General features: G+C 36.1%; 1 protein-coding gene across 2 annotated transcripts in view; it reads left to right on the forward strand.

Annotated features, from left to right (window-relative positions):
- Positions 1–12181, forward strand: part of RFX6 (regulatory factor X6) — a 58456-nt gene that overhangs the window by 7784 nt on the left and 38491 nt on the right. For both annotated transcript variants that reach the window (XM_004422254.2, XM_087444030.1), the window contains 2 exons: positions 10082–10159; positions 11296–11323. In XM_004422254.2, the coding sequence (XP_004422311.1) occupies positions 10082–10159; positions 11296–11323 (106 nt within the window). The remainder of the gene's footprint in view (positions 1–10081; positions 10160–11295; positions 11324–12181) is intronic.

Consider the following 12181-nt stretch of genomic DNA (forward strand, 5'->3'; position numbering starts at 1 on the left):
CTAAGAGCGGGCATGCCCAAAAACAAAGCATTAACAATTGGAATTTTATTCTACCTTACTGATATACCATTTGCTTTTTCTAACTTGCCTATTATACTTTTGGAATTTTGATATTGTGAGGAAAAGCAGATTTTCCATATGTAAACTAAGAATGTTGACAGATATGGCAAGATGTAGGGTTTGTGTGTTTTGTAATTAGTAATATTTTGATGCAGTTATTCTTAGCCGGGTAGTTTTCCTGTCTTTATTTATTTCCAAGAAATATCCTTAAATTTTTATTTTGGAACATAGTATATCAAAAGGCAGCATTGCCTGGTGGTTAGGAGCATGAGGTTTAAAGTTGGACAATCTAAACTTTAATCCCATGCTTCCATATATAGCTGTATGACATTGGATGAATTATTCAGCTTTTCATCAGTGGAATGGTTATACAATATCTATCTCATAGGTTTGTTGTGAGAATTAAATGAAATAAAGTATAGGAATGGATGGATAAAATGAACATGCTTTCAATTTCACTATCCTTTACAATGTGAAATTAATCAATGCATCCAAAAGTCAGCAGTACAATTAAAAGTTATTATTTATTGAGCACCACACACACACACACACACACACACACACACACACTCACTCTCTCTCTCTCTCTTTCTCTAATCCTTACAATGACTATACAAGATTGGAATGACTGTTTTACAAATGAGGAAACTTCGGTTCAAAGATTATTGACTTGCCCAAGGCCACACAGATACTATAAAATAACAATGTTGGCATGTTATTCAAGTGTGCTTTGTCACCTAGTAAAGCCTACTTCTTTCAGTCATATCAAATAAACAATTGTTTAATTGAATTTTTGGTATTTTGAGGATAAATTTTATTTTTTTCTGATCTAACAGTTTAAAAAATTTATTAATATATTATATTCTTCTTCAAAGAGCTAACAACATTTTCTCAAGCCTCAATCATAAGGCATGTTAAATTACTTTATATTTATTTAGATATATTTGTTTTATCTAAAAGCAAATTTGTAGCACAAACACAATTTTGCTTTCTCCTTTTAATTTTTGTCCTAAACATTTCTCTATGTTGGTATATTATCTTCACAATCAGCATTTCTAATGGCTGTTTAATATTTCAAAAGTTTACATTTTATGAAAAATATTTTTATGTCTATATGTCTATAGAAATATGAGCAATTGATGTAACACAGAAATATAAATGAAGAAGTAAGCATATTTTGGAGAAAGAGGAATTTATAATTTCTCTCGATTTTACTAGAATTTTGCAAAACTTATTTTATTGTCACAGTATTTAGTATAGTGCCCTAAACGTACTATCACTAAATATTTATTGAATTATTTCAAAAATATAAATAAATTTGCTGTTAATTTATTTTAACTTCTGTGGATTGCATATTAAAATATATTAATATTATGAAACTAATGATGGTTAGTTAAAAAAATAAGTTCTCAACTTTTGCCAAATTCTCATAGAATGGCTAGAGTATTTCTAATCATTTCATTTGGGTCTTTCAGACAGAATTTATTTTATAATTTTTATAATTTTATTTATTTATTTTTTCCCCCAAAGCCCAGTAGATAGTTGTATGTCATAGCTGCACATCCTTCTAGTTGCTGTATGTGGGACGTGGCCTCAGCATGGCTGGAGAAGCGGTGCGTCGCTGCACGCCCGGGATCCGAACCCGGGCCGCCAGCAGTGGAGCACGCGCACTTAACCACTAAGCCACGGGGCCGGCCCCAGACAGAATTTATTTTAGATCATGATAACTCAAAAGATTCTTCTGCATTCTGGGCACAAGGTAGCACCACTGTTTCTAAAACTGTCCTTAGATGCCTTTGGGGTTCATGGGACAATGTCACTCTCCTAATTTTACTATTCCATATATGAAATCCAAAAGTTTGGGAAACACTGATCTATGTGACAAAGAGACGGTTAGTAGAGTCTAAAAAATAGGAGTGAATTCTGTGTCTATTTTCAATCTCTGTTTCTCTAAGTGCTGACATTACTGGGTATTAAAATGGGCAGTCCTCACAACTCACCTTTGTGCAGGTATTACTTCTTTCCCTCATCAAAAAGTGAAAGATGAAAAAAGTTTAACTTGCATAACAAAAATATAATAAAATGAGCCAAAAATTTATTCAACCAAAAGGAAGAGGTAAAATATGTAAAGCAAACAGATAGAGTACATTAAAAACAACACCACCAAAAAATCCAAACGGACAGAATCACTGTATAGGGCCAGATGTCACCCACTGTCAAAATTAGAAACAATTAAAAATTGAATAATTTGTTTCCAGTGGGAAGTCCGGTGTTCCACATAGGAAGCCACTGCCGTCCATGGTTATGGAAAAAGTTTTCTAAAGATTAACGCTTGGGATCAGAAAGCCTCACTAGAGCATCTAGCCTAAGTGTGATTTTGGGACAAAGCCAGTCAACTTGCAGGGGCGTTAGCAGCTCAGCTCCATCCCTTCCCTCACTCTTACCATCCCCCCCCTGCCACGAAAAACAGCAACCCCAATGGTAGATTCTGCACATTCTCAACACCAGCACAAAAACGGACTTTGCTTTTGTGTGTTTTTTTTTCCTTCTCTTTGATTTACCAACAATGCTAAAAGTATACACCTGACTTTTTTTGTGCAATATTTGTGTGTGTGTGTGTGAGGAGGACCATCCCTGAGCTAACATCCATTGCCAATCCTCCTCTTTTTTTGCTGAGGAAGATTGGCCCTGGGCTAATATCCGTGCCCATCTTCCTCTACTTTGTATGGGACGCCGCCACAGCATGGCTTGATAAGCGGGTGAATCGGTCTGCGCCCGAGATCCGAACCTGCGACCCCCGGGCCGCTGAAGCAGAGTGCGCAAACTTAACTGCTACGCCACCAGGCTGGCCCCAGAATAGTTTTAAATTTAGATTTTGAATAAAGAAAAATGAAACAAAATTCTGTAGGTACCAAGAGTATCTAATGAAAAGTAATTCTTGCATATTTTATGTTATGAATGTATTATATCAGGAATAATCAATCCACTCATATATATATTGATGTACAAAGCATGGTGCTAAAGAGTTTTTGAGATGCAAAGAGTAGCAAGAGTATGTGCTGTCAAAATATTTTCACTATTAATATTCATTTATTTAATGAGCATTTTACTGAGCGTCCTGGTGCTAAATATACCCTACAGATACACTGAGCAAAAAGAGCCTGTATCCCGCCATTGCTCGGAATAGCTCAGCAGAGTAAGGGAGAACACAGTTGAGCCCACCCAATAGATTTCATGCACATGGTAGACTGTTTAATTTGAAGTTACATTTTAATTTTTTGTAAACTTTGATCAGTTGAATCTTGGTTTTCAGACATGATGGACAAAAGCTATTATCTTATTTATTAGTAGTGATTTAGTGGGTTAATAAAACTGATATGGCAGCTGCTCTTATCATAGTAGGTTATTGCAAGTCCCTGAACAGCTTAATCCCATCATTTCCTTATCAGTTATCGTTCGTGTAGTGTAAACTAACATCAGGGCTACTAGCTCAGTGGGAACATATGTTTCAGGAATTCTATATAATGACTGAAATGGAAAAGAAGAAATATAGGTGCAGGGTTAAATTGATCAGCAAATGAAGAAAAGTATTAGACACAATATAAATATTTTAGTAGTAAAAAATAGAGGCAACAATTTCATTTGTCCTGTTAAAAATCTCTTGTATTTTATAACATGTTCACTTTAAAATGTGGACATAAAAATTAACTAATAATTCTTTTGATTCCAAAAATGTAAATGATATCTGTCACTTGATATAAGGCTAAGGACAGTCGATGCTAATGAATGAACACAATTGTGTTCAATAATCATGAAGACTGCTGTATTATGCAAACATTTTCTTAGAGAAATTAACTAACCATACTCAGAATTTTTAAGCATTTATCATATATCTTTTTAAATAAAAATCATAAAGGGAGAAAGAACTTTGAAATATCTGGGAATCTTTATTCGGAGTAACCCACAGGATAGGCATCAGGTAGTGGTATATAAGTTATAGCAGCTAGGTATCCCACAGTGAAGCAAACTTCCCTTTTTATGTAGCATGCACCAGCATATGTTCTTGTTATGCTAGAATATTTCTGGCAAATATTTCCTAGCAATATTTATTTTAGGGAAATACATTAACGACAAAATAATGCTATAAAATGTTGCAAGTGAGATGAAAAATCCATGTATACTTTGTATGAAATTACTCTCTCTAGTTTTATGAGGTTTATCTTTAGCTGTTAGGAAGACAGAGAGCTGTTCATTTCTTATCTCTTCTGTGTTCTCAAAGACACTAAATCATGACTCAGATGATAACATGTACCTGGTTAGACTAAAAAAAAATTAAAGGGGAAAGATTATTTTATCAGTTCTAGAAGAAACTGGATATGAAATGTGCTAAAGCATTACAATAGTCATTGCAAATTACTGAGAGATATATTCCTGGCAACAGTCTTTCTACCTAAATATACTGATTTCATGCCCTTTATGTACACTGTTTAGATATACAACTTTTGTTCAATCCCAATATTTTACTGGTAACCTGGAAATGCACAGTGCTAGGTGGCAGTTATTGAAAACTATTGACTTTAAGAGAATTTGTGTTTTATCGGTTTCCAAATTCCTAGCAGGACACATTGACTCTTCCAATAAGTGAGGATTTTTCTTTGCAGTAATTTCTAAGGGGGACGACAATGAAGGAAAAGATACAATTCCCTTCCTCTAAATCTTATAGTTTAGCAGAGGAGGTAAGCCATGCATACTCATACCAATGGTTCAAGATATAAAGATACGTGAGATAAGTAACTAAGAGAGTGGTTCAAAGGACAGAGAGATTACTTTTGCCTGAGAGACCAGGCAAAGCTTCATGCATTAAAGCTATGCTTTAAAGTATGGGTAAGAGATGAGGCCATGAAGGAAGAAGGGCAATCCCAATGGAGAGCTCAACAAAGTCAAGGCACCAAAATGGGAAAGCACAAGTTATTTATGGAGAGCAAGTAATTCTAATAGTAATGGATAAGTTTATGCAGTACTTGTGGTAGGGTTAAAGGAGTTAGTAGATTTGTTTATGCCATGTTAGACAAGAGATTCTTTACTTTATACCAAATTTAAAATTGTGCTGATATACTTAAGTATATGATGCTGTACACATGCTCTTTATTGACAAATTCCTCTTTGTAAAGTTTTCATTATGACACTGTTATTTTTAACTTTCTTCATGTTATTAGTTTATTTATTCAACAAATGTTTATTGATTTCCTAATATAGGGAGCTTACATTCTAGAAGGAGTCTTTGTTTATATATGGAATGTCAAATATGAAAAATCTAGATCAATGGTGTAGGTCTTAATGATTCTTGTTAGTTATCAATGCTTAACATGGTTCATGCTGACCTACTAAGAGGGAGTGTGTATGCTGAGTGTAAGCATATTTGAACCATATTTCATTTAAGAATTTCTAATTATAAATAAAATTGAGATATAAAATTATATATATATATCTTTTGCATTTTGAGTGTGGAGGCAACATGGGCTATTGAAGCAAAGAGTGCTCTGTAGAGCTATGGGTTTGAATTTTGTCTTCAAATCCATAACCTTTTCACACAACCTTTTCGAACAAATCACATAACCTTTTTGAATCTCTTCTTTTAAATGGGGATAATACTTTATGTGCAGCCTGCTGTGGAAATTTGAGAGGGAGCATACATAAAGTTCTTTGCATATAATAGGTGCTTAATAAATGGTAACTATTTCTATTATTACCTACTATCACCTCCTTTAATTTTAGCACATATTAATTTAGTATTGCAGTTCTTTCTTTGCATGCTTTTCTCTCTCACAAGACTGTCAACTCCTCCTCTTCTGCCTGTCTGAATCCTCAGCACCTAGCACATAGTAAGCACTGAGTACATGTTTGAAGAAAAGAGAGTTCCCTCTTTTACCAGTTCTCTAATAGCCCGCATGTTTACTAGATTGTATTGCTAGAACACGCTCAGCTATGTCAACATATCTCAATTATGAGCCATTGCTAATGAGAAAAGGACATGCTGTTTCTCATTTGTAGAGTGACCTGTAGCTGACCAAGTCACCTTCCTCAAGTGTCAGTGTGTGTGTGGGTTGACAGTGTCATTTACATTTGACCTCCGAATAAAATACCTACATTACTTTAAAAGGACTTTTTTTTTTTTGGTAGATATAAAATCTTGACTCTGAAGGTAGTTGGATGGATTAAATACTTCTATTTTTAAAAATATTCTGCCCTAATGATTGGAAGGGAAGGGGCAAAAAAATACAGTCATTTTATATAAGGAAGAATTGAATTGTGTAAGGAAAATGTCTTTTCCTTAAAAGTCCTAAGTAAGAAAAAAGTAACATATCTATATTAGTCAGCATTTATTGGGCCCTAAGGCATGTTGCAACTTTTTAAAATATGATCATCAGGTGATTTTATAAAATGGAAGTAAATTGTGCCTCAGTACGGGGCAATGGGGTCACTGTTCCATGACTGGCAGGTGGTCTGGCTCAGGAAGCCATGGACTAGGGTGGAATTCAGAATCACACATGGAGGCTGGCCCAGTGGTGTAGTGGTTAAGTTCGCATGCTCTGCTTCTCTAGCAGCCTGGGGTTTGCCGGTTTGGATCCTAGGCACAGACCTACACACGTCTTATCAAGCCATGCTGAGGCGGCGTCCCACATAGAGAAACTAGAAGGATGTACGACTATGACATACAACTATCGACTGGGGCTTTGTGAAGAAAAAGGGAAAAAAAGAAGGATGATTGGCAACAGATGTTAGCTCAGGGCCAATCTTCCTCAAAAAAGAAAAAAAAAGAAACCTTTAAAAAACAAAAGCAAATCACACATGTTCTTGCCCTGATTTTCCATATCTGTGTCTTCATCACTGTATTGATATCTAGCACAGTGGTCAGGACACAGTATGTCCTCCAATGTTTGTTGAATTCATAGTCATCCCTTTGACTTGTCTTTGGAATTTTGTCTACCACCTGTGAATGCAATGTATTTTCTTCTCAATCTGCATGGCAAACCACTTCACCATGGTATAATAATATTTACGTGTTGAAAAAAGGATTATAGATGAGAAACAAGAAGATCAAAGTTATAGTAAAAGAAAATTGTCAACTTTTTTTTTTTTTTGTGAGGAAGATCAGCCCTGAGCTAACATCCATGCTAATTCTCCTCTTTTTGCTGAGGAAGACTGGCTCTGAGCTAACATCTATTGCCAATCCTCCTCCTTTTTTTGCCCCAAAGCCCCAGTAGATAGTTGTATGTCATAGTTGCACATCCTTCTAGTTGCGATATGTGGGACGCGGCCTCAGCATGGCTGGAGAAGCGGTGTGTCAGTGTGCGCCGGGGATCCCAACCCGGGCCGCCAGCAGCGGAGCGCGCACTTAACCGCTAAGCCACGGGGCTGGCCCAGAAGATTGTCAACTTTTAAAGCAATGCTTAACATATATTGCTTCAGCGAGTGGCTAAAATACAGTTATTTAAACTATAGCATCTATAGAACAAACAGCAAGCTTTGCAAAAGAATATGAAATTACAGTATATTTCCATTGTAATAGATCTCTTTGTTCTCAGACATCACTTGCTTTCTTTCTTCTAATATAAAGACATTGCCTTTCTTATCTTTTTCTAAAATCTAATAAAGGAAATATTAACGCTTATTTCACACCCATAGGTTTATTAACTAATTCTAATTTGCTTGGCTGAATATCATCTAAATCTATTCATTTGTTCATGGTTTTTAGGTGTTTCCCATGTCTATTTCCATTAATATAGCTGCTTTTGGTAAGGTCTTTATGACTTAAGTAAGCTTCCTTCTTTTCATTTCTAATTGGAGACATAAATTAGTTCAATATTTTTAGTTTTCCTAAGTTTTATATTTCTTCATTTCTCCTTTTGTTCCAATATGCCTTAGAGGCCCTTTCATCCTCATCTACCACAGGGTTAATCTCTGTACTGTAGCAATGGAGCAGTTGCGAGCCTCCTCTGTTCAGGTTAACAGACAACTATTGTCCTTCTACCAAAACTGAGGACTTGAAAACTTGTTCCCAGTCTGACACAATCATAAAATATCTTCATTTACCTTGAACACTCCCTATTACTGTTTCTCAACTATAATAGCTCTTTCTGGAAACATTTCTTATATATGTTATATAATATGTGTAATGTTTTTTTCATATTTAAAAACTCTTTCCTCTGCATCTCAAATGGCCCAGGGTCATTAGAGGCAACTTCTCTCCCCTAGTACTGCCCTTAGAACCTAACAGGAGAGAACCCGTCTCTGTGCCTCATACTTTTGAGGGCTCTATTCTGGCCTTCCTCCAGCTGTTCCCCTCCCCAGGAGACCAGGACTCCATTGTCTGAGTGAATGTGTCCACCCAAAGACCACATCACCCCTCAGGACCACATTCTAGGTCTCTGGGGACCTGAAATTCCTTGTCCAAGTAGCCCCAGTCCTGCCTTCTGTGCCTATGTGGGGCTCCTCCGCCATTCATCCTCAGGAGGGTGCTCTGTTCCGCCAGTGTACATAGATTTGAGGGGTGGCCGGGGGCAGCTCTTTGGGAGAGGGGATGTGGATGGATCTTGGAAGTGGAGGCTGCATGTTCACTAGAGGCCCCTCACAGTAAACAAAGAAGAAGGGGCTGGGAAGAAAAGAGGTGGCTCTTCTCTTCACCATATTCCCACATGGAACTCCAAGATCTAACAATTCTAAATTCATACTTGCCTACCAGATCATTGTGGAGGTAAACTGACAAGACAAAATGATAGGGATATTTTATTTAGCAGTTTGCTGGCTTGATTTATGTATTTTAAATATTTAGATATATGGTATGTGGTTCTCCATTTGTACTCTCATCCTGAGCCTTGAAAACATTTAGGGGTGGAATTGCTCTGTCAAGTCCTTTGTTTATTGCTGAGGTCAGAAAAAGGGTCTTGAAACTTAGATCCTTCGTTGTCCTGTCCACTTTGGACTCAGATGATCAAGCTAAGTAATGAAATTTTAAATATGGCTACACTGGAGTCCACTGGAAAGCGCCTACTCTCTTTTATTTCGTTCCTTCCCTGATCTTAGATAAATGCAGATTGAAACTACAGCTAACCAAGTTGGTAGTGCTGCCTCATGGGAGAGGGATGGGGGCAAGGAGAGTGAAAGCAGAAGTTAGCAGGCTTTGGCCACCCTTGCTAAATACCCACTGTTTGACTAGCTTTTGTATAACATTTGTAGCAGTTGTACCTGGGTGTGTAATATATCAGGAGTCTGCAGCAAAGGAGAATGAGCTACAACTTGAGAATGGATGAGATGTTCTACTTGCCTCTGGCTCAGGATCCATAGACACATTTATAACAAATTATTTATAGCACTGTTTTATTCCATATGTCATATGTCTATTGATTCATAATATAAATAGTTTTCCCCCATTGTTGCACAAACGTTTGAACTGAAAAATGACAGTGAATTGGGCTTCTGAAAATACGTTTTAAAAGATCACATGCTTCATACGTATTTCTACACGTGACATTCATATCTTCACATAAAACGTCATACTCTTTTCTCCATCCAACAGAGGTACTACAAAGAAAACCTATCATTTTCTTTTTCAATTGATTAAATTTAAATTTAACAAGTAATTTGCAAATAGCTGCATTTGATATACTTAGAGCCAATGCCTATATTTACAAATTAAAATGCCTACATTTAAATGCCTACATTTATATATTTTTTTGGTTTTTGAAACTTAATATTTTAGAGGTTAGAAGGAGACTGGCAGTGGGTGATTCTCCTCTCTTTTTCAAGCCTAGAGCCAGAAATGCAACCGTAAGTAGGATTAGTGAGCATCCAAGACAGATTTAACACATTAAGATGTTACTTGAAAAAATCAGGAAAGAAAGGAAGATGATAAAGGCGTTGCAGTTCATAGCTGTGGTTAACTTCGATTAAACTTTAGTCTCTTTTTCTCCTTCAGAAAAGCCCTTCATTAACTCAGAGCTGGTTCCTGTCCTTGCTCTAGGTATCATTATTATGGGATTGGCATCAAAGAGAGCAGTGCATATTACCACTCTGTTTATTCTGGAAAAGGCCTGACAAGGTAGAGTTCTACTATCTTCAAGACAAGTGCTCTGCATTTCTTTAAATATGCATAATATCTGTTGAATAAAGTCACTTACTAATTTTGCTTATTGAAATGTCTTCTTTTAAGCATCACACCTTAATTTCAACTTTGTATGGACATTTACAATGATATGGTCTAGATTACTGGGCAGTTTATATGATTTGCCATCATTAATGAGAAATTAATGGTGAACCAGGTGTCCCAGAGAGATGAAAAGGAGAAATCAGGGAAGCAGAATTGCTTTGAAGTTAGTATTTACTCATAAGGCTGACTGAGTCTGTTTTCAGGCTGGATTTAATAAAATAAAGGCAGAAAATGTAAATTTTTTTCCTAAGAGATAATCTGTTTTAAAGATCTATGTGCTTGACCAGTACCTTACAAAGAAGAAAAGTTTATTATAATCACCTCTGATCACATATGCTTTGAATACCAGCTTACCTTAGTAAGATAAAGCTGCTGACCTGTTTGAGTCTCTGTGAAAGGAAAAACACGAAGGAATATAAAGAACACATTTCTCTAATCTGCCGTTACCTACCAGGAGGAGGTCATTGACAAGTGAGGTGGCATCCAATGAAACCAATGATAATATACAATTACTATTTTTTAAATATTGTAGCTCTGAATAATTGAATCTGCATCTGAGATCGCCTAATGGTATGATTTATTAAGAACTGCTCTTAGCTCTTAAAAGAATGAATTATTTTTAAAGGTAATGTGGAAAAAAATAATTTTAGTCACCTGAGTCATACTGAGATGAACTCAGATATTGTGAAGACGATAATGGCAGCTTACTAGCCACTACTCACTGTAAAGTGAAAATATAGGCCAGAACACACACAAATATTTAGTATCAAGTGTTCTTTGCTTGCCTCAAATCTTATCTGACTTCCCTAAATAGTCTTCATTTTATTTTCTCTTAAAGGACTTAGTTTTTTTTTAGTAAGTTGAGAAAGATGCTTGGGTTTCTTTGAAAAATCAAACAAATTTCTCGGGATTTATTTCACTAACCATGGTATGAAGTTACTAATTTTGTAGGTCCTCTGTCTTTCCTTGATTGCTCTTAGTGTAATTATAGATATTTTAAACTAATGAAAAATGTACTTATTTTTAAGGTTTTCTGGAAGCAAGCTGAAGAATGAGGTAAGAATTATTTTCATTTCTATTTTATGTCTTCTATAATATGTATTAAAAGCTGAACATTGTGTTAATCATCCTCACTGGCAAATATAGAAATATATGTTATTTATTAGGAGTCCTTCCTATGATTGAGGACTTCAAACAGAGCTAAGTTAGGTTTGGGGCAACTAATGATTCTTTACACGGACCTACTGAACAACTTCCAATTAACCCAGGAGGGGTAATTTTTCAATTATCCTTACCTAATATCAGATATTTAAGAGATTGCAAAAAAAGACCATTATTGATCCAAGAAATTTCCATTTAAGTATAAACAAAAAGCCTAAAGCTGAGGCTATGGAAAGAATTGGTATTTGGAAGATACCCTTAGACAAAACCTTTGATAGTTATCAAGAAGCTTATGGTTTGTTTTAACTACTGTGTGTGTGTGTGTGTGTGTATAGTAGTCAGTTTCCTGATCTGCAACAGGGGAGTGGGATGTTGGAGATGGGAGCTAAGGAGAAAGGGTACATCACACACACACACACACACTCTCACACACTTTCTCCAGAGACTCCCCTCCTCCTCCCCACCTCCAACCAAAGAACAGATCAGCAAACTGACTTTATCTAAATGAGTTAGACTACCATTAGGGACTGCATGGCTAATTAGGCAGATGATAAGGCCTTCATTATCCTCAAGTTAACTAATCATTAAAAAGAGGTGCCACAGAGCTAAGGGCACATAACAATGTGCAGTGTGGTAAATCTGGACCTGAGGTAAATTATAACTCCATTAGTTTGGTGAAATGATGCAAGCACATTATCTTAAGAAATAGTATAAAGCCCCCGACCCTCTGAAATGACCAATTTCTTCCCACGT

This window comes from Ceratotherium simum, chromosome 19 (assembly GCF_057802395.1).
Source record: "Ceratotherium simum simum isolate JZ-2026a chromosome 19, ASM5780239v1, whole genome shotgun sequence".
Lineage (NCBI taxonomy): Eukaryota > Metazoa > Chordata > Mammalia > Perissodactyla > Rhinocerotidae > Ceratotherium > Ceratotherium simum.